The sequence below is a fragment of the Coregonus clupeaformis genome, chromosome 13, assembly GCF_020615455.1.
Source record: "Coregonus clupeaformis isolate EN_2021a chromosome 13, ASM2061545v1, whole genome shotgun sequence".
In the NCBI taxonomy this organism is placed as follows: domain Eukaryota; kingdom Metazoa; phylum Chordata; class Actinopteri; order Salmoniformes; family Salmonidae; genus Coregonus; species Coregonus clupeaformis.
In genome coordinates, this window is record NC_059204.1 from 28,352,379 (window position 1) to 28,374,150 (window position 21,772).

General features: G+C 42.4%; 1 protein-coding gene across 3 annotated transcripts in view; it reads left to right on the top strand.

Annotated features, from left to right (window-relative positions):
• The window catches only part of LOC121579210 (septin-8-A), a 34,123-nt gene extending 14,146 nt beyond the window's left edge, over nucleotides 1-19,977 (top strand). The window contains exons 5-10 of one of the 3 annotated variants that reach the window (XM_041893595.2): nucleotides 2,083-2,244; nucleotides 3,043-3,139; nucleotides 5,454-5,622; nucleotides 5,821-5,953; nucleotides 9,765-9,934; nucleotides 18,325-19,977. In XM_041893595.2, the coding sequence (XP_041749529.1) occupies nucleotides 2,083-2,244; nucleotides 3,043-3,139; nucleotides 5,454-5,622; nucleotides 5,821-5,953; nucleotides 9,765-9,934; nucleotides 18,325-18,490 (897 nt within the window). In that variant the 3' untranslated portion in view covers nucleotides 18,491-19,977. Of the gene's footprint in view, nucleotides 1-2,082; nucleotides 2,245-3,042; nucleotides 3,140-5,453; nucleotides 5,623-5,820; nucleotides 5,954-9,764; nucleotides 9,935-13,572; nucleotides 14,526-18,324 lie in introns of those variants that run through there. The other 2 variants (XM_041893596.2, XM_041893597.2) reach the window with 2 other exon arrangements.
• The last annotated feature ends 1,795 nt before the right edge of the window (nucleotides 19,978-21,772 follow it).

Consider the following 21,772-nt stretch of genomic DNA (forward strand, 5'->3'; position numbering starts at 1 on the left):
AGTATTCATCCCCCTTGGCGTTTTTCCTATAAACCCAACACCTCTCATCAACCTGAGAACACCATCCCTACAGTGAAGCATGGTGGTGGCAGCATCATGCTGTGGGAGGTTTTTCATCGGCAGGGACTGGGAAACTGGTCAGATTTGAAGGAATGATGTATGGCGCTATATACAGGGAAATTCTTGAGGGAAACCTGTTTCAGTCTTCCAGAGATTTGAGACTGTGACGGAGGTTCACCTTCCAGCAGGACAATGACCATAAGCATACTGCTAAATCAACACTCGAGTGGTTTAAGGGGAAATATTTAAATGTCTTGGAATGGCCTAGTCAAAGCCCAGACCTCAATCCAATTGAGAATCTGTGGTATGACTTAACGATTGCTGTACATCAGCAGAACCCATCCAACTTGAAGGAGCTGGAGCAGTTTTGCCTTGAAGAATGGGCAAAAATCCCAGTGGCTAGATGTGCCATGCTTATAGAGGCATACCCCAAGAGACTTGCAGCTGTAATTGCTGCAAAAGGTTGCTCTACAAAGTATTGACTTTGGGGGGGTGAATAGTTATGCCTGCTCAAGTTTTCAGTTTTTTTGTCTTATTTCTTGTTTGTTTCACAATTTTTTTTTATTTGTGGTAGGCATGTTGTGTAAATCAAATGATACAGTTACACAAAAATCCATTTTCATTCCAGGTTGTAAGGCAACAAAATAGGAAAAATGCCAAGGGGGGTGAATACTTTGCTAAAATGTCTAAAAACCTGTTTTTGCTTTGTCGTTATGAGGTATAGTGTCTAGATTGATTAAATATATTTTTTTCCCCATAAATTTTAGAAATGGCTGTAACGTAACAAAATGTGGAAAAAGTTCAGGGGGACTGAATACTTTCCGAATGCAATGTATACTGTGATATCTAACTTTTGTTTCTCTTTTTTTTTTTACTGTATTGAAAATCATATCTGTATTTTTAAATACATGGTTGCTTACCTCAGCCAATACCTCAGCCAACAGCATGGTAGTTTACCTCAGCCAACCGCAGGGTAGTTTACCTCAGCCAACAGCATGGTAGTTTACCTCAGCCAACAGCATGGTAGTTTACCTCAGCCAACAGCATGGTAGTTTACCTCAGCCAACCGCATGGTAGTTTACCTCAGCCAACAGCATGGTAGTTTACCTCAGCCAACAGCATGGTAGTTTACCTCAGGCAACAGCATGGTAGTTTACCTCAGCCAACCGCATGGTAGTTTACCTCAGCCAACCGCATGGTAGTTTACCTCAGCCAACAGCATGGCTCTATCGCTCTCTGAGCTGTCACTAATGAGCTTTTTCACAGGGGACACAGGGCAGACTGAAAATCAGCCAATAGGTCTATGATGTAAAGCAAACAGACAACGGGGTTTGACTTATAGTTCCATAAAGGCTATTGAGGCGGAACGTTGACAGTTTCACAGCTCTAAGGGAACTGTGCCTAAAATAGAGGATGGTAAGGTGGTCTGGTTTAGGGACTAGAAGCTATGAGCCTCTGCTGTTTTACCTCAATACACATGGTGTAAAGGATGGAGGTATCTATGCAAAACAACCATGACATCTGCTTTGTATCAAAATGATGACGAATGGTTACATCGAAATAAGGCCTCCTTTTTTTTATCCTAACAAACTATATCCTGTAGCCAGGAGGTGATGAGACGTCAGTGACTTAATCTAGTACTCTGAGGAGCCAAAGCAATACTGTCACATGAATGCATTTATTTTCCCATCTGTTTTAGTGCTGAGATGGGACCCCGTTCAGTTTGTTTTCTTAACTGCTGTTTGTTTTATTTCTCTGTGTGGGTTTGACTGAGATCAACCCGTCGTGGTTGCATATGGCCTCATTTGCGACATTCAGTAATTAAAGTATTTGTTGATGATACTCTGCCAAAAAATTCAGATGCTCTTACTTGCATTGCTCTTTAGTTGTAAGATACAACCGCCATGAATCCTTTCTAAACCATAGCAGAATTTCTAAAGATATACAATTTGGAGAAAAACCTCAAGCAAACCAGATGGAGTTTATCTTAATAGCCAGAATGTTCTCCTTTCTCTCCTTTAGGTGAATATAATCCCCATCATCGCTAAAGCCGATACAATCTCCAAGAGCGAGCTCCATAAATTCAAGATCAAGATCATGAGTGAGCTGGTGAGCAACGGAGTGCAGATCTATCAGTTCCCCACAGACGACGACGCAGTCACAGAGATCAACTCCTCCATGAATGTGAGTCACTCACTCATTCACTCACTGTGTTTCCCTCACTATAGGAATATATGGTTTTAATAGCTGCACATAGTTTCCTCCCTTTGAAACTTCCTCCATGTGTACCGTTTTCCAAACTTTCTCTCTGCTAATGTAAAACCCTTAATTTCCCATTATTTAAATGAATTTGCATCCGGGTGTTGGTAGAGCAGCTAATCAGTTGATCAGACGGAGAGAACTGGGCTGGTCTGTCTGGCCTGTCTAGTGTCTATGAGACCCACCCTATAGCTCTGTGTTCAGGCTAGATGACCTCATTACTTGGGCTCTAGACAGTTTTGGCTTGCCACTTAATTCTTGAGATTGCTTTGGTGAACATGTTTTTCTCATGATGTAGGATCTCACTGGCCAGGGTAATTCTGGGCGCAATAAGTAACCATATGATTAATTAGGCCCACAAGACATGCCTCTAAATACAGCTGGCCAGATGTTAAACACAGTCCCTGAAGTAACTTATATGTCAACACTGTTTAGGCCTAGAGTTACTCTTGTGTGGTCTATGGCAACGTTGTTACAACCAAAGTTTTATTCTAAATTAAATGTTAATATTTTATCTCTCCTGTCATCTTTTTCCTCTCGTCCATGGCCATCTGTCTAAGCAGTTACACCTGTCTAGTAAACATGGCCATCTGTCTAAGCAGTTACACCTGCCTAGTAAACATGTTGACCTTGCTGTAAGGAAGAAGTGTAACCTGTGTGAGAGATGGACGTTGTTTTGAAAGCAGCTTCTGGTCAAAGCTGTTGACCTTTGAACTCTTTCAGGCTCACCTCCCCTTCGCTGTGGTGGGTAGCATCGAGGAGGTTAAAGTGGGAAACAAAATGGTGAGGGCCAGGCAGTACCCCTGGGGAGTAGTACAAGGTGAGTATCTCTCCACTTTCTGTACCTCTCGGCTCCTCTTTCTATTTCAGGAGAGAACTGCTGCTCAGACAGAGTCCCTAGTGTGTTGGGGAAATGGCAGAGGCCGATGAATTCACTATTGGTAGTGTTACTCCAGGGACACTGCTACAGTTCATTGTGTTTGCTTTGTTTATAGACGTTCAGCTGTGGTCGACAGGGATGCTAAACGTTATAATTTGATCATGTCACAGAGCAATGCTGTGAGAATATTTTAACCCAGCTGGGAGTTTGATTCAGAACGGTCTCTCCATTATGCTGTGCCCTTTGTTTCCATTCCCCAATCCTCCCAGGACAGTGGTTTAGTGTTATTTGTAGACCTGGTCTCCTAGGAGAGCATTCCAATCAGTTGTTCCATGTCATTTCAGCAAACTATGACACCCACCATCTCAGACTGTTCTGAAATTGTTTCTGTAGTAAGATTGGTATTCCTAGAAACATTATTTTGTTGAAATTTAGTATTTATCCGATTTGGACGGAACCTTTTCCTACCAATGAGTAAGACATTAGGAATCAATTTTTTTTTGGTCAAAAGTGACCCACAGACCCCCCCACTCCATGCCAATCCCACCTCAACAACCAGTACACAGTATCAGTTCTCTGTTTGACAAGTAGTATGAAGCTGCAGCTTGGAGTATTGCTTCTCCATGCTATGTAATGTATTCCCTGTGAATCTGGTGTAGTTTTTTTCCCCAGTTCACTGAAATTAGTAATTGAAATCACTTGCATTATTTACCATAAAGTAGTGTGAAAGTAACAGGTTTTGACCACTAGATGCCAATGTTCCTGCAATCGACTTCAATTACTAATCTCCCTGAACAGGGGAAAATAACATCACCAGATTCACAGGGAATACATTACATAGTATGGAGAAGCAATACTCCAAGCCACAGCTTCATAATACTTGTCAAACATGGAAAACTGATACTGTATACTGGTTGTTGGGGTGAGATTGGTGTGGGGGTCCAGTCCGTGGGTGGCTTTTGACCCCCCCAAAATTGTTATTCTTGATGTCTTACTCATTGGTAGGAAGAAGTTTGGTCCAAATTGGATGTTGGTACTATATTTATTAAATATTATCTGAATCCTGTAAATTCTAATGGCCAATTCAGGAGCAATTGATTGCTTAAATGATAAGAGATCAAATAATATTTCAACAAAAGAATGTTTCAGGAATGCTAATCGTATATGAGATGGTGGGTGTCGAAATCATGTTATCATGTTGTGTTTACTTGATTGAATCTCCGTCGCTTAGAGATAGTCAGTCCCATAGGAAAACAATCAAAACAGTTTTCCTATGTCAGATATGGGCTATGATAACCCAGAAACAGAGAAAGTCTTGAGAAAAACAAAAGGACTTTTGAGGGCTTTTACTAATCTCACTGCTGTTTTTTGTGACGCCCAGATGACTATGACATAGCAGACTGCTGGTATTTCTTCCATCCCAGCTATTTCTGTGCAGAGTGTGTGTAATGTGTGAATCCCCTGCCCTGGTGGCTCAGGGTTTCTGGGGGCTTAGGGCAGGGGTCATCACCTCAGATCTCAGTGGGCAGAGTTTACCAGAGAGGTTGTTAGATGCCCGATGTCATCAACCATTTTTCCTCCCAAAATACTTCAAAGTGGAGGTCATTTGTTTGTGTGTCATTTCTCCCTCAAACAGTATTTTCAAATTCTCTGTGTACTGAAGGATGATTTACCCTCACGGTGTAGTGGCTATCACGTGGAAGGTAATCATGTTCCGCGCGAAATGCTGCACTAATTGGCAGTATTTTTAACAGCATCCTTACATCCAGCACAGCGCTCACAGCTGGGGTTGATATTTAGTTCCACTTTTTCCCACAGTATACCACTGTAACCCATGTGCTCCCTCTGGTCTTCTCTAGGGCAAATTCTCCCCTACTTATGTCCGTCAGAAAGCAGGAAATGCTTCCTGCTCCAGTCCACACGATGAGATGCATGAGAACGCTTTTTCTCAGAGAGTTAGTGGAACATAAAATACGTCCAGAAGTTTAATAATTAATGTACAGTACTCTCGTGCCAAATAGCCTCAAAGTTCTTCCCTCAATCATACTGTGCATTCCTAAGTTGATATCTTGGAGAGGAGGGTGGTCTTACAGCACTTAGTTTATTATTGAATAATTGCAGTGGAGCCATAGAATTGTGTACCATTTTAAGTAGATTAATTGACTGTGGTTGAGGGTAAAGTGGTGCCTTGGACATCAGATGTTAGTAACATAGGCTCATTGACACTGTATTGTCTCTGTGTTGTCCCCTCCAGTGGAGAATGAGAGCCACTGTGACTTTGTGAAGCTGCGTGAGATGCTGATTAGGGTCAACATGGAAGACCTTAGAGAGCAGACTCACACCAGACACTACGAGCTCTACCGCCGCTGCAAACTGGAGGAGATGGGATTCACAGATACAGACCCCGACTGTCAGCCGTTCAGGTGAGGAAGCAAGGCTGAGAACAGAACACACACAAACTAAAAGCGGACCAATTAATCCCAGACAGTTCAGCATTTAAAGATGCTCTTTCTGTGAGTGATTTAAAACCTGTCATTCCTGTGTTCGTTAGTCAGAGGTGTACTGTAGTTAGGCTCAGATGTAGTAATCCATCTCTCTCTCTCTCTCTGCCCCGTCCACAGTCTCCAGGAGACCTATGAGGCCAAGAGGAAAGAGTTCATGGGAGACCTGCAGAAGAAAGAGGAGGAGATGCGACAGATGTTTGTCAACAAAGTGAAGGAGACTGAGGCAGAGCTGAAAGAGAAGGAGAGAGAGGTGAGGGTGTGGCTGCTGAGATTGGGAATGGGGAATTGTGGGGGGTGAAGTATTTCAGGAAATGGGTTTGCTGTCTTATTCAGTTCCATATACTGTAAATATGTCAGTGGTGTGCATACAGGTAAATTAGTAAGTGAGGGATACAAAGTATGTTGAAAGCAGGTACTTCCACACAGGTGTGGTTCCTGAGTTAATTAAGTAATTAACATACCATCATGCTTAGGTTCATGTATAAAAATGCTGGGCAGGCCATTATTTTGCCCATTATTTTGGCTACCATGGCTATGCCTCCATAGGATGACAATGCCCCCATCCACAGGGCACGAGTGGTCACTGAATGGTTTGATGAGCATGAAAACGATGTAAACCATATTACATTTACATTTACGTCATTTAGCAGACGCTCTTATCCAGAGCGACTTACAAATTGGTGCATTCACCTTATAGCCAGTGGGATAACCACTATACCACTGCCTTTTTTTTTGGGGGGGGGGGGTAGAAGGATTACTTTATCCTATCCCAGGTGTTCCTTAAAGAGGTGGGGTTTCAAATGTCTCCGGAAGGTGGTGAGTGACTCCGCTGTCCTGGCGTCGTGAGGGAGCTTGTTCCACCATTGGGGTGCCAGAGCAGCGAACAGTTTTGACTGGGCTGAGCGGGAACTGTGCTTCAGCAGAGGTAGGGGAGCCAGCAGGCCAGAGGTGGATGAACGCAATGCCCTCGTTTGGGTGTAGGGACTGATCAGAGCCTGAAGGTACGAAGGTGCCGTTCCCCTCACAGCTCCGTAGGCAAGCACCATGGTCTTGTAGCAGATGCGAGCTTCAACTGGAAGCCAGTATAGTGTGCGGAGGAGCGGGGTGACGTGAGAGAACTTGGGAAGGTTGAACACCAGACGGGCTGCGGCATTCTGGATGAGTTGTAGGGGTTTAATGGCACAGGCAGGGAGCCCAGCCAACAGCGAGTTGCAGTAATCCAGACGGGAGATGACAAGTGCCTGGATTAGGACCTGTGCCGCTTCCTGTGTAAGGCAGGGTCGTACTCTCCGAATGTTGTAGAGCATGAACCTACAGGATTGGGTCACCGCCTTGATGTTAGCGGAGAACGACAGGGTGTTGTCCAGGGTCACGCCAAGGCTCTTCGCACTCTGGGAGGAGGACACAACGGAGTTGTCAACCGTGATGCGAGATCATGGAACGGGCAGTCCTTCCCCGGGAGGAAGAGCAGCTCCGTCTTGCCAAGGTTCAGCTTGAGGTGGTGATCCGTCATCCATACTGATATGTCTGCCAGACATGCAGAGATGCGATTCGCCACCTGGTTATTTACATTTACATTTACGTCATTTAGCAGACGCTCTTATCCAGAGCGACTTACAAATTGATCAGAAGGGGGAAAGGAGAAGATGAATTGTGTGTCGTCTGCGTAGCAATGATAGGAGAGGCCATGTGAGGATATGACAGAGCCAAGTGACTTGGTGTATAGCGAGAATAGGAGAGGGCCTAGAACTGAGCCCTGGGGGACACCAGTGGTGAGAGCACGTGGTGCGGAGACAGCTTCTCGCCATGCCACTTGGTAGGAGCGACCGGTCAGGTAGGACGCAATCCAAGAGTGAGCCGCGCCGGAGATGCCCAGCTCGGAGAGGGTGGAGAGGAGGATCTGATGGTTCACAGTATCAAAGGCAGCAGACAGGTCTAGAAGGACAAGAGCAGAGGAGAGAGAGTTAGCTTTAGCAGTGCGGAGAGCCTCCGTGACACAGAGAAGAGCAGTCTCAGTTGAATGACCAGTCTTGAAACCTGACTGGTTTGGATCAAGAAGGTCATTCTGAGAGAGATAGCAAGAGAGTTGGCATATGCCATGGCTGTCTCAGTCACCAGATCTCAACCCAATTGAAGACTTATGGGAGATTCTGGAGTGGCGCCTGAGACAGCGTTTTCCACCACCTTCAACTAAACATCAAATGATGGTATTTCTCGTGGAAGAATCCCTCCAATAGAGTTCCAGACACTTGTAGAATATATGCCAAGGTGCATTGAAGCTGTTCTGGCTCGTGGTGGCCCAACGTCCTATTAAGAGACTTTATGTTGGTGTTTCCTTTATTTTGGCAGTTACCTGTACATGTAGATAAGGTGAGCTTCGACATTAAAGCCTATATTGCCTTCAGAAATTATTCACACCTCTTTACTTTTTCCACATTTTGTTTTGTTACAGCCTGAATTTGAAATGGATTAAATTGAGATTTGGTGTCACTGATCTACACACAATACCCCATAATGTTAAAGTGGAATTGTGTTTTTAGAAATGTTTATAAATGTAATAAAAAATGAAAAGCTGAAATGTCTTGAGTCAATAAGTATTCAACCCTTTTGTTTTGGCAAGGCCTAAGTAAGTTCAGGAGTAAAAATGTGCTTAACAAGTCACATAAGTTGCATGGATTCACTCTGTGTGCAATAATAGTGTTTAACATGATTTTTGAATGACTACCTCATCTCTGTACCCCACACATACAATTATCTGTAAGGTCCCTCAGTCGAGCAGTGAATTTCAAGCACAGATTCAACCACAAAGACCAGGGAGGTTTCTAATGGTTTGCGAAGAAGGGTACCTATTGGTAGATGGGTAAAAAATAAAATAACAGACATTGAATATCCTTTTGAGCATGGTGCAGTTGTTAATTACACTTTGGATGGCGTATCAATACACCCAGTCACTACAAAGATACAGGCGCCCTTCCTAACTCAGTTGCTGGAGAGGAAGGAAACCACTCAGGGATTTCACCATGAGGCCAATGGTGATTTTATAACAGTCACAGAGTTGAATGGCTGGGATAGGAGATAGCTGAGGATGGATCAACAACATTGTAGTTACTCCACAATACTAGCATAAATAACAGTGAAAAGAAGGAAGCCTGTACAGAATACAAATATTCCAAAACATGCATCCTGTTTACAATAAGGCACTAAAGTAATATTGCCAAAAATGTGGCAAGCATTATGTTTGGGGTAAATCCAACACAACACATCACTGAATACCCCTCTTCATATTTTCAAGCATGGTGGTGGCTGCATCATGTTATGGGTATGCTTGTCATCGGAAAGGACAATTTTTTTTTTAAGGATAAAAATAAACGGAATAGAGCTAAGCACAGGCAAAATCAAAGAGGAACACTAGGTTCAGTCTGCTTTCCAGCAGACACTGGGAGACAAATTCACCTTTCAGCAGGACAATTACCTAAAACACAAGGCCAAATATACACTGGAGTTGCTTACCAAGACGACATTTAATGTTCCTGAATGGCCTAGTTAGTTTTGACTTAAATCGGCTTGAAAATCTATGGCAAGACATGAAAATGGTTTCATAGCAATGATCAACAACCAACTTGACAGAGCATGAATAATTTTTAAAAGAATAATGGGCAAATATTGTACAATCCAGGGGTGCAAAGCTCTTAGAGACTTACCCAGAAAGACGTACAGCTGTAATTGCAGCCAAAGTTGATTCTAGCATGTATTGACTCAGGAGGTTGAATACTTATCTAATCAAGATATGAGTGTTTTATTTAATTTACATTTTTTAGAATTTATCTTCCTTTGACATTAGAGTATTTTGTGTAGATCGTTGACAAAAAAAGTCAATTAAATCCATTTTAATCACACTTTGTAACACAACAAGATTTGGAAAAAGTCAAGGGGTGTGAATACTTTCTGAAGGCAAATAAAACATTGCATGTTTATACCTGTGCATAACTTTCAATATGTGATTGGATTGTAGATCAAGTTTTATCTCTTGGCCTGATGTCTTCTCTTTCTGCCGCTATCAGTTGCACAACAAGTTTGAGCAGCTGAAGCACATGCACCAGGAGGAGAAGAGGAAGGTGGAGGAGAAGAGGCGGGACCTGGAGGAGGAAATGAACGCCTTCAACCGCAGGAAGGTGGCAGCTGAGACGTTGGCCTTAGCCCAGCCACTCAAGAAGGACAAGGATAAAAAAAAGTAAGTGCTTTCCTTTCATCTCTTTTCATCTCCCTCTCTCTCCCTCTGTTCCTCCCAAACATCAACCTCTCTTACTCTAGGTTTAGCTTTCACTTCCTTTTTTCCCAAGAGGAGTGAATTGAGATCGCAGGGAGTAGTGGATTGACTTAAACTGTGTGAGAAGCTGTAAAGAGCTGGTTGAGTCCATGTCCTGATCATATGGGGTATTGTCCTCTGCTCCCCCAAAATTCCATACCAGGGTGCAGTGTTTATTGTACACTGAAATAGAGTTATGTGAATATGAGTAGACATGGAAAATACCTAAACTTTGCAGCTCCTAGTTGGAGAGGCAGGTTCTCTGTGAGGCAGTCAGAAATGTTTTAGCTTTAACAAACATCTAGTAGTGGATAATACACTGTTGTGTACCTAATAAACTGGCCACTGAGTGTGTATATACACTATATATACAAAAGTATGTGGACACCCCTTCAAATTAGTGGATTCAGCTATTTCAGCCACACCTGTTGCTGACAAGTGTATAAAATCGAGCACACAGCCATGACATTTCCATAGACAAAAATTGACAGTAGAATGGCCTGTACTGAAGAGCTCAGTTACTTTCAACGTGGCACCGTCATAGGATGCCACCTTTCCAACAAGTCAGTTTTCAAATGTATGCCCTGCTAGAGCTGCCCCAGTCAACTGTAAGTGCTGTTATTGTGAAGTGGAAATGTCTAGGAGCAACAACGGCTCAGTCGTGAAGTGGTAGGCCACACAAGCTCACAGAATAGGACTGCTGAGTGCTGAAGTGCGTAAAAATCGTCTGTCCTCGGTTGCAACACTTACTACTGAGTTCCAAACTGCCTCTGGAAGCAACGTCGGCACAAGAACTGTTCGTCGGGAGCTTCATGAGCAGCCGCACACTAGCCTAAAATCACCATGCGCAATGCCAAGCGTCGGCTGGAGTGGTGTAAAGCTCGCCACCATTGGAATCTGGAGCAGTGGAAATGCGTTCTCTGGAGTGATGAATCACACTTCACCATCTGGCATTCCAAAGGACGAATCTGGGTTTGGCGGATGCCAGGAGAACGCTACCTGCCCGACTGTATAATGCCAACTGTAAAGTTTGGTGGAGGAGGAATAATGGTCTGGGGCAGTTTTTCATGGTTCGTGCTAGGCCCATTAGTTCCAGTGAAGGGAAATCTTAATGCTACAGAATACAATTACATTCTATATGATTCTGTGCTTCCAACTTTGTGGCAAGAACTTGACTGGCCTGCACAGAGCCCTGACCTCAACCCCATCGAACACCTTTGGGATAAATTGGAACGCTAACTGCGAGCCAGGCCTAATCGCCCAACATCAGTGCCCGACCTCACTAATGCTCTTGTGGCTGAATGGAAGCAAGTCCCCGCAGCAATGTTCCAACATCTAGTGGAAAGCCTTCCCAGAAGAGTGGAGGCTGTTATAGCAGCAAAGGGTGGACCAACTCCATATAAATGCCCATGATTTTGGAATGAGATGTTCGACGAGCAGGTGTCCACATACTTTTGTTCATGTAGCGTAGCTACATGTAGTGTATTTGCAATGGCAGTTACAGTGAGGGAAAAAAGTATTTGATCCCCTGCTGACTTTTGTTGTTTGCCCACTGACAAAGAAATGATCAGTCTATAATTTTAATGGTAGGTTTATTTGAACAGTGAGAGACAGAATAACAACAAAGAAATCCAGAAAAACGCATGTCAAAAATGTTATAGATTGATTTGCATTTTAATGAGGGAAATAAGTATTTGACCCCCTCTCAATCAGAAAGATTTCTGGCTCCCAGGTGTCTTTTATACAGGTAACGATCTGAGATTAGGAGCACACTCTTAAAGGGAGTGCTCCTAATCTCAGTTTGTTACCTGTATAAAAGACACCTGTTCACAGAAGCAATCAATCAATGAGATTCCAAACTCTCCACCATGGCCAAGACCAAAGAGCTCTCCAAGGATGTCAGGGACAAGATTGTAGACCTAGACAAGGCTGGAATGAGCTACAAGACCATCGCCAAGCAGCTTGGTGAGAAGGTGACAACAGTTGGTGCGATTATTCGTAAATGGAAGAAACACAAAATAACTGTCAATCTCCCTCGGCCTGGGGTTCCATGCAAGATCTCACCTCGTGGAGTTGCAATGATCATGAGAACGGTGAGGAATCAGCCCAGAACTACACGGGAGGATCTTGTCAATGATCTCAAGGCAGCCGGGACCATAGTCAACAAGAAAACAATTGGTAACACACTACGCCGTGAAGGACTGAAATCCTGCAGCGCCCGCAAGGTCCCCCTGCTCAAGAAAGCACATATACAGGCCCGTCTGAAGTTTGCCAATGAACATCTGAATGATTCAGAGGAGAACTGGGTAAAAGTGTTGTGGTCAGATGAGACCAAAATCGAGCTCTTTGGCATCAACTCAACTTGCCGTGTATGGAGGAGGAGGAATGGTGCCTATGACCCCAAGAACACCATCCCCACCGTCAAACATGGAGGTGCAAACATATGCTTTGGGGGTGTTTTTCTGCTAAGGGGACAGGACAACTTCACCGCATCAAAGGGACGATGGACGGGGCCATGTACCATCAAATCTTGGCTGAGAACCTCCTTCCCTCAGCCAGGGCATTGAAAATGGGTCGTGGATGGGTATTCCAGCATGACAATGACCCAAAACACACGGCCAAGGCAACAAAGGAGTGGCTCAAGAAGAAGCACATTAAGGTCCTGGAGTGGCCTAGCCAGTCTCCAGACCTTAATCCCATAGAAAATCTGTGGAGGGAGCTGAAGGTTTGAGTTGCCAAACGTCAGCCTCGAAACCTTAATGACTTGAAGAAGATCTGCAAAGAGGAGTGGGACAAAATCCCTCCTGAGATGTGTGCAAACCTGGTGGCCAACTACAAGAAATGTCTGACCTCTGTGATTGCCAACAAGGATTTTGCCACCAAGTACTAAGTCATGTTTTGCAGAGGGGTCAAATACTTATTTCCCTCATTAAAATGCAAATCAATTTATAACATTTTTGACATGCGTTTTTCTGGATTTTGTTGTTGTTATTCTGTCTCTCACTGTTCAAATAAACCTACCATTAAAATTATAGACTGATCATGTCTTTGTCAGTGGGAAAACGTACAAAATCAGCAGGGGATCAAATACTTTTTTCCCTTAGTGAAACAGTTCATCCAGTTTGTGGTTAGTCTGATAGATTCCATAGTTCCAGAGGTAGTGCTTGGATTTTTCAACTACATTAGTGTAAGCCAAAGGACTGTACAGTTGAGAAACCCCAATTTTTACGTCAGAACTTAACAGTTACAGTACCATAAAAAAACAATGGTGGTCTTCAAAATGGGGTTGAAGGGCTCCCTTCCCTTGACAGCTCTGATAATTACCACTCTTTCATTTATTCTGCTGTACTGAAGTTATGATTCTCTGAGGCACCTATTTCCTCTGACCTTTTTTCTGTCTCTATTCTTTTTCACTTTCATTATACTGTACATTCATGAAGTCATACATTTTTCGGAAAGGATTTGAACGTGGTATGAATTTTCTGTGCGTTATTTCACTCCACAGTGTTTCCGTTCACTTTATTTTGTCATCGTTTGTCACCTCCTTTGTCATTTTCTTTCAGTTAATTTATGCCCAGTACGCCAAGCCGACCATCATCATAGTGACGTCAACGTTATATTTTTACATTCCTTCATGACATTGTGCACATGGACCAAAGACGCTGATGGGACAGGAGATGGGGAGAGAGAGCGAGAGAGAGAGAGCGAGCGAGCGAGAGCTGACTTGCTGAGAGTGACCATTCCCTTCTCTAGGATCATTCATGTTATGATTTGGGACACGTTTTTTATACATTTTGTTCTGTTTTTGTTTTTCTAGTTTGAGACTTACTGATCTGTTTTGCTCACCATCACTGATTTATGACAGAAGGCACAACAAATCATGGACTTTCAACATTCAATGCTTTTTGGTACTAACATATATGACCTTGTTCTCCCATGTTGTCAGTTAATGTAATGTTAATGGATAAGGATTTACTGGTAGTGTAGGTGGACTCAACTCACCACCAGCCATACACCAGTGCAGACGTTTGGTTACGCTATCTGATGTAAGACAATGGCCATACACCTCATAGAGTGGGCTCTGAATTCTGTGCCAAACTAGGCCAGACCTTAATCATGCATAGCAGTAACAAAACTGATGTAAGTACAATACCTGTATATTTATATTTTTGCAAACATGTATATGTAGGTACCATCGAGTAAACTAGTCCTAAAATATGCAATAAATTCTGGTGCTGTTTTATATGAATCCAGAAACATGTATGTGAATATTTTGAGCTTACTTGGCTTTATTAAAATGTATATGATAAAGCACATAATGCTGTATGTTTAATTGTGATGTACCATTAACCATGTACCGTAAGCCATTGACGTGAGAGGTGTCACAGTTTACACGACCCATATACAATGTGGCAACTAATAGAGGCCACGACTCACAGTATACATTTTTACATGGAAAGACTAGAAGAGAGATGTACTCACTTTTTATTGGAAATAAACCCTCGGCTTGCATGTGTCCCTATCCCATGATTTATTTGATTGTTAAAAGAGAACTAGTGTGTAGTTTGAGAGACACACACACACCAGCTGTTGAATGTTTTTGCATACTCACTCAATACCCCCTTTTGAGCAGTTGTGTTCAGTTGGCACACCTGTCGTGTACAGTAGTTAAGTGTAGGCCAATAGAAATGGAGAGAGCTCATGGTATCCGTGCAGTAAAGTGTAGCCTTCTGCTTTTAACGTTAACCTTTCCTCTTGTGAAATGGCCCGACCAATGATTGAAAGTAAACAACGGTGAAAGAGGAAGTTACTCTGTGCTCTACCCCACCACATGCTGACATCAGCAGTGGGTTAGCAGTCAGCTGCTGGGTGAGGCTGTGCTGTGCCAGTGTCACACAGACAGACAGATACACCTCACTGGTGACCCTATAAAGGCTGTCATACTCCCAGCACTAAAGTATAAAGCACTCCCCTATTTGAAGTTTCATTAGAAAGAGATTATTTGTAAGGCCTTTACTATGAGCAAATGTCAATTTCATCCAAAGGCTTTTGTTGGCTTAACTCCATGCAATTAGCTTTAAGCTACTGCCTTTTTCAAATCACAAGTTGCATTGTGATGGGACATTGGAGGGATGAAAGATGTGCTTCATACATGTCTTATTGGATTTGGGAGGGGGAAATTGATTTACTGGATTGTAACAGGTTTGTGGCTTGACAAGAGGAAATTGACTCCAAAAATGGTTTGAGCAGGAATTGTATTTTCTCCTGAGGCCGAATTCAAAAACATGATTTACAAAACATTTGGACATTGTGGGCTTGAACCAACCCAAAGTAGAACAAAGAGCTCTGTCATCCATTTACCAACATGACCAATTGAAATGGGAGACTATTTATATTGCTTAATCATAATTTGTGTATAGAATTGTTATTTTGCCAGTTTGGAAAAATAGAAGGTTGTGATCGGTAGAAAGGGATGGATGCTTATGGGAAAATTGATCATTTACGGTAACAAAATGAGTGATCATGAAATGGAATGTTTCTCTGTTATAGCTTTAATCGGAGGACAACAAAACGGTAACTGCTTTTTCAGAAACAACCGAAGAGAATAAATCTTTACACTTTTCAATTTGGAAAACGGTGTAACATCAATGACGGAACATGATTGCCATTCTAACTTGACAAACAAAATGTATTTCACAGTTGAAAGCAGTACAATACTCCACTATATCCCAAACATAAATTGTGAAAACTTCAGTTCAATCCTAGTGTTAAGTAAAGAGGTACAGGTTATAACAGTTCCACACATTGCTTCTGAGATGACTACCTTTAAATTCAATAATCAAATGTCTTTGCAGTACATTGTCATTTGTAAATAAAGCATTTTATAAAAGTAGTTATAGTGAATAACTTGTTTTGGAGGTCAACAGAACACAACCATGTTTTACTACAAGGAAGTAAAAACTAAAAATAAGTCTTGAGAAATATAATAATAAAATGCTATGTATATAAAAAGCTCTAAATTTCAAAGTGCTAAATAGGTAATGAAGAGGCAGTTCCAAGTTCATGACAAGGTATTCTTGGTCCTCAATCTCAACAAAATATAAACACAATCCCCAACACATGCAGGTTAATCAGTCCAACAGGATATTAGCTCACAGGGGGACATATTCTTCTGGTGGGCCTCATGGAGGACTTCAGTATTGCTGTCCCCGCTAACCTCCAGAGCCTTGTCTCCCCCCCCCCCTGCCCCCTGCCCCCTGCTCCCGACTCCCCTTTCCACTCCTGGTCTGTCTGAGTCCCAGTCTGCATGCAGGCCCCCTCGTCATCCTGGTGCTGCTTGGTCATATTAAATATGTACACTGCATTGGCTGGCAGGGAGAACTCCAGGCTGGTGAGGTATTCATCAACCATCTCCTTGCAGTGGATGAACTCAGTGCTCTGACTCTGGAGAAGAAAAACAAACATTACATGAGTGATTTCGTCATACATGGCAAACAGGTTTAGTCAAATAAAAAACACCTTATGACAGATGTAGTCAATTGTGTGTGGGTTCCATGTTAACTCAACTGTAAAAAAACAACAACATATAAATAATAATTGATAGACATACAGTATGTTATGAACCAACCAGGAACATACACAGACCTCTGTCTTTTTTATAAAGTGAGAACAAAGGTGTTATTGTGAACCGAATATATAAACTCAGCAAAAAAAGAAATGTCCTCTCACTGTCAACTGCATTTATTTTCAGCAAACAACAGACATAAACTGAACAAGTTCCACAGACATGTGACTAACAGAAATTGAATAATGTGTCCCTGAACAAAATCAAAAGTAACGGTATCTGGTGTGGCCACCAGCTGCATTAAGTACTGCAGTGCATCTCTTCCTCATGGACTGCATCAGATTTGCCAGTTCTTGCTGTGAGATGTTACCCCACTCTTCCACCAAGGCACCTGCAAGTTCCCAGACACTTCTGGGGGGAATGGCCCTAGCCCTCACCCTCCAATCCAACAGGTGCCAGACGTGCTCAATGGGATTGCGATCCGGGCTCTTCGCTGGCCATGGCAGAACACTGACATTCCTGTCTTGCAGGAAATCACACACAGAACGAGCAGTATGGCTGGTGGCATTGTCATGCTGGAGGGTCATGTCAGGATGAGCCTGCAGGAAGGGTACCACATGAGGGAGGAGGATGTCTTCCCTGTAACGCACAGCGTTGAGATTGACTGCAATGACAACAAGCTCAGTCCGATGATGCTGTGACACACCGCCCGAGACCATGATGGACCCTCCACCTCCAAATCAATCCCGCTCCAGAGTACAGGCCTCGGTGTAACGCTCATTCCTTCAACGATAAACGCGAATCCGACCATCACCCCTGGTGAGATAAAACCGCGACTTGTCAGTGAAGAGCACTTTTTGCCAGTCCTGTCTGGTCCAGCGACGGTGGGTTTGTGCCCATAGGTGACGTTGTTGCCGGTGATGTCTGGTGAGGACCTGCCTTACAACAGGCCTACAAGCCCTCAGTCCAGCCTCTCTCAGTCTATTGCGGACAGTCTGAGCACTGATGGAGGGATTGTGCATTCCAGGTGTAACTTGGGCAGTTGTTGCAATCATGTACCTGTCCCGCAGGTGTGGTGTTCGGATGTACCGATCCTGTGCAGGTGTTGTTACACGTGGTCTGCCACTGCGAGGACGATCAGCTGTCCGTCCTGTCTCCCTGTAGCGCTGTCTTAGGCGTCTCACAGTACGGACATTGCAATTTTTTGCCCTAGCCACATCTACAGTCCTCATGCCTCCTTGCAGCATGTCTAAGGCACGTTCACGCAGATGAGCAGGGACCCTGGGCATCTTTCTTTTGGTGTTTTTCAGAGTTAGTAGAAAGGCCTCTTTAGTGTCCTAAGTTTTCATAACTGTGACCTTAATTGCCTACCATCTGTAAGCTGTTAGTGTCTTAACAACTGTTCCACAGGTGCATGTTCATTAATTGTTTATAGTTCATTGAACAAGCATGGGAAACTGTGTTTAAACCCTTTACAATGAAGATCTGTGAAGTTATTTGGATTTTTACAAATTATCTTTGTAAAAGGTCCTGAAAAAGGGACGTTTTTCTTTTTTTGCTGAGTTTATATATAAAATGTACCTCTAACATACTTTCCTAATATTTACTTACCTGAGCACCAACTTGATCAAATAATTACACAGCAAACACTAAAGCACAACACCAAACAGTCTCAAGCGTTTTGAACCGTGTGAGGAGTGGCGATAGCTGCAAAGAGAGGCGTTTCGTGTCTTAACTGTGTTTTCTTCAGCAGATCGGTAAAGACTGAGAACCAGTCTGGGGTGAATCTCTCCAACTCCAAGGTAATGATGGCCAAGTCCAGTGTGGAGCCTTTGAAATGCGACAGCTGGTGGCAGGCCGTACAGTGCTGCACCTGCCTGGTCCACAATGCCACCTGGAAGCAAGGCCTCTTCTGAGTCTCAGCACCCATGGAGGGAAGGTGGGGATGACCAGAGATCAACAGGGCATGGAACTGCAATCATACAGAAAAATGGAGACCAAAATTGTTACATATCCACCCACCGTTTCATTCATTCAATCATCACCAATTCATATCGATCATGGACAATTTTCCACTTCTTCGCTTTACCAGCCATTCCCATATTGCATTGCTATCTTAGTAATCCACCCCCCCCCACCCCCGGGTGTGATGCCCTCTTTGCTGTGTGCAGTGCTCGTCCGTCTTCCTGTTTTAAGAGTTACTGTAAAACCAACTCGTGGGGCTACCCATTTGTAATGCCCAAACCTTTTGTTTGGCCATTTAAAAAAGTGTGAAGGCATTTGCTTTTGTATTTCTCCGCTCTTTAGCAAATATTAAGCCGTGTTGTTTGAGCAAAGAAAAAGTTTAGAACTTCAGGTTGTCATTTAACATACAGAATCTAGTGGAAATGTTGACAGAGCTTGTCTTTGAATCCACAGCTCAATCATATGTGTTATGGTGGAAAGTATGTGCCAATATCCCTATAGATAGTACCCATTGTTGTTTGAAAGACAATGGAGATATGACTCCACCAAATCAAATCAAATGTTATTGGTCGCATATGCTTTATTTAAGTTGTTCAATGCAAGGTACATTTTCAGGGGAATGTAATTGTGAAATAGTTATTGTTGGAAAGTATTTATTTGAAAAGTATTAAGAGGAAATGTATTTGTATTTTACTATAATTTTTTTATGCATCATGTTTATTTTTTAAATTCTACAATACTTTGTATTTTGTAATAATATTAACTATTGTGAGCTAGGACAATATGGAATAGTTCTTATGTATTACACTGTAATCTACAGACAACTAACTGGTGTTCATCAACCTCTGAAATGTTTCAGTATTCAGCACAATGTTATGTTGTTATAATTTGAGGAACATTTTCCTTTGGCCCTGGTGTGAAACAACGCTAAATGCTTTAATTCACACAGACAGAATTCTATTCCAGAGTGTGTTGGCCAATGGTTGTGGTTCGTGAAGATAACATTGCAGAGACGTCTTACATTCAAAGTAAGAAAGATTTAAGATGAAAATAACTACTACTAGACTAAAGGATGAAATATGTCTGGTAGTGCAATTAGTATTTAATGCTTATTTGACTTCCAGTTTGTAGTGTGTAGTATAAAGTATGGATCTTTCCAAGAAGTCAAATTCCAGTGTGCCATAATCTGAAATACAGCATGAAATCTAATTACACAAAATGTGCATACCTGACCGCATGGTAATATTTCAATTAATCTAGGCCAGTGGTATTCGAAGTCTGGGTCGCAACCCCAGGGGGAACTGCAGTGGGATCGGCAAAATTATTCTCTATATATTTTTGGAACAAAAAATTAAGAGTGCAGATTATTGTATGGGACAATATACAAACGTTTTTGAGAAAGATAATTAGAAAAATGCAATTTTATTGAGTAAATGTATTTTGGGTTATTTTCATTTTGATAAGAGATGAAAATGTAATGAATTGAAGGTTATTTGTTGATGTAAAAATCGTAATATACCGATTTTAAGGTTGTGTCATTAGATTTGGGGTGGGTTCGCGAGAAATTCTTCAGAAATAAATGGGGTCCCTAGAAATTCTGGCTGAAAAAAATGGGGTCCCCGCTGAAAAAGTTTGAATACCACTGATCTAGGTTATGTTTTTTGTTAAGATTGTACTTGGGAGTGGTTAGACAAATTCTCTATCAAATGACTCTCCGTTTGTTAGCTACCAGGGTTCTACTTTACAGTCAGATAAGTGCCTTGGCCTGATCTATGATCTACAGAGCACTTAATCTCTATGTTTTAGATGACAGCTTGCCAATGGTGTCAGGTGTGGACAGAGACATAGCACAGGGGGGCACAAGTCAAATCAATGCACAATTTCTAGGACCAATACTCCATGGGGGGGAGAAATTAAAAATGGGCATCTTTGACGAGATGAAGTGTGTGTTCCCTTGTGCTTTTCTACTGCTGTGTGAGCCCGTCAAAGCAGCGAGGACGTGTTAACGTCTACTTACCATGTAAATGAAGTCGATTGGTGTCGTGGCGTACAGGTCCCAGTTCAGCTCATCTAGTATAATCCTCTCCATGCAAAGAATCTCAGCTGTTGAAAAGTTGCATCTGCTCTGCACAACAAGGTCCTTGACTGACCCAATCACCTGCTTCAACAGACAGCAACAAGGAAGCCAATAAACATATTGTATTAAACTAACATTGTGTTGTATTTTGATTGATTATAAGAAAGAATACACTTGCTCTATGTTCACTACGTTCAATTATGTTTCCAAGAGATAAAAACCACATCATCCTCCTCGTAGATTTTTGCTGAGAGAACCAGAGAACCAGAGAGGTCAAGGCGATACACTTCAGAAGACAGAAGGTGATTTAGTACCTCTATAGTTTAGCAGAATGTAGGCTGTGATTTATTGTGAAGAACAGAGAAGAGAAGCATATCTTCAATGTCGCTAGCAGTCTATTCAGAACACAGACTCCAAGAGCAAACGTTTACTGACAGAAGTTGAACAGCCTGCACATTTCACAGCCACAGGATCACATCTAGGAGTTGGACTGGGGTAATTTCACTACACTGTGCAGTGAAAAAACACTGTAACAAAACAAAACCGTGTCTGTAATGTATTAGGCTGCAGTGTCCAAACGAAAATAGCACTAGTATTTGTTTTCTTCCTGACAAAGGGTTCATCTTATCACTTGTCCCAGGCTCTAAATTTCTAATTTGGATAGTGAATACACAATTCTAAACACCTGATTTCTGAATAGAATATACCCACGGAATGGATTGTGGATAAGGGCCGAAGGGATTTTTCAACAGTGTAGCTACAAGCGCATAAAGCGCTCCATTGATGTATTGAATACAGGAAATCAAGAAATTAGCATTTTATTTTTGTAGACAATGCACGCCATTTTCATCTTTTTGCATATTGCGCGCGGTGTACAACATTGTGTTAAAAGTAATTTACTCTAAGTTCTGCGCAAAGCTACTTTTGCTTGTTATGCACAAAACAGAACACACAATATGGGCGTAATAGTGAGCAGCTGGTCGCAACTGAAGCCAATTATTGCATGTTGAGCTCTTTCTACCTATTTCTTCAATCAATTAGTCTTCCTACCTCTTCCTTAAGAAATGCAGGTATGTTATTCTTCGACGACCGTTGTATTTATGTTCAGGTTTTAATCTTCCATGTTTACCATAGCAAAATGATTAAATCAAACAAG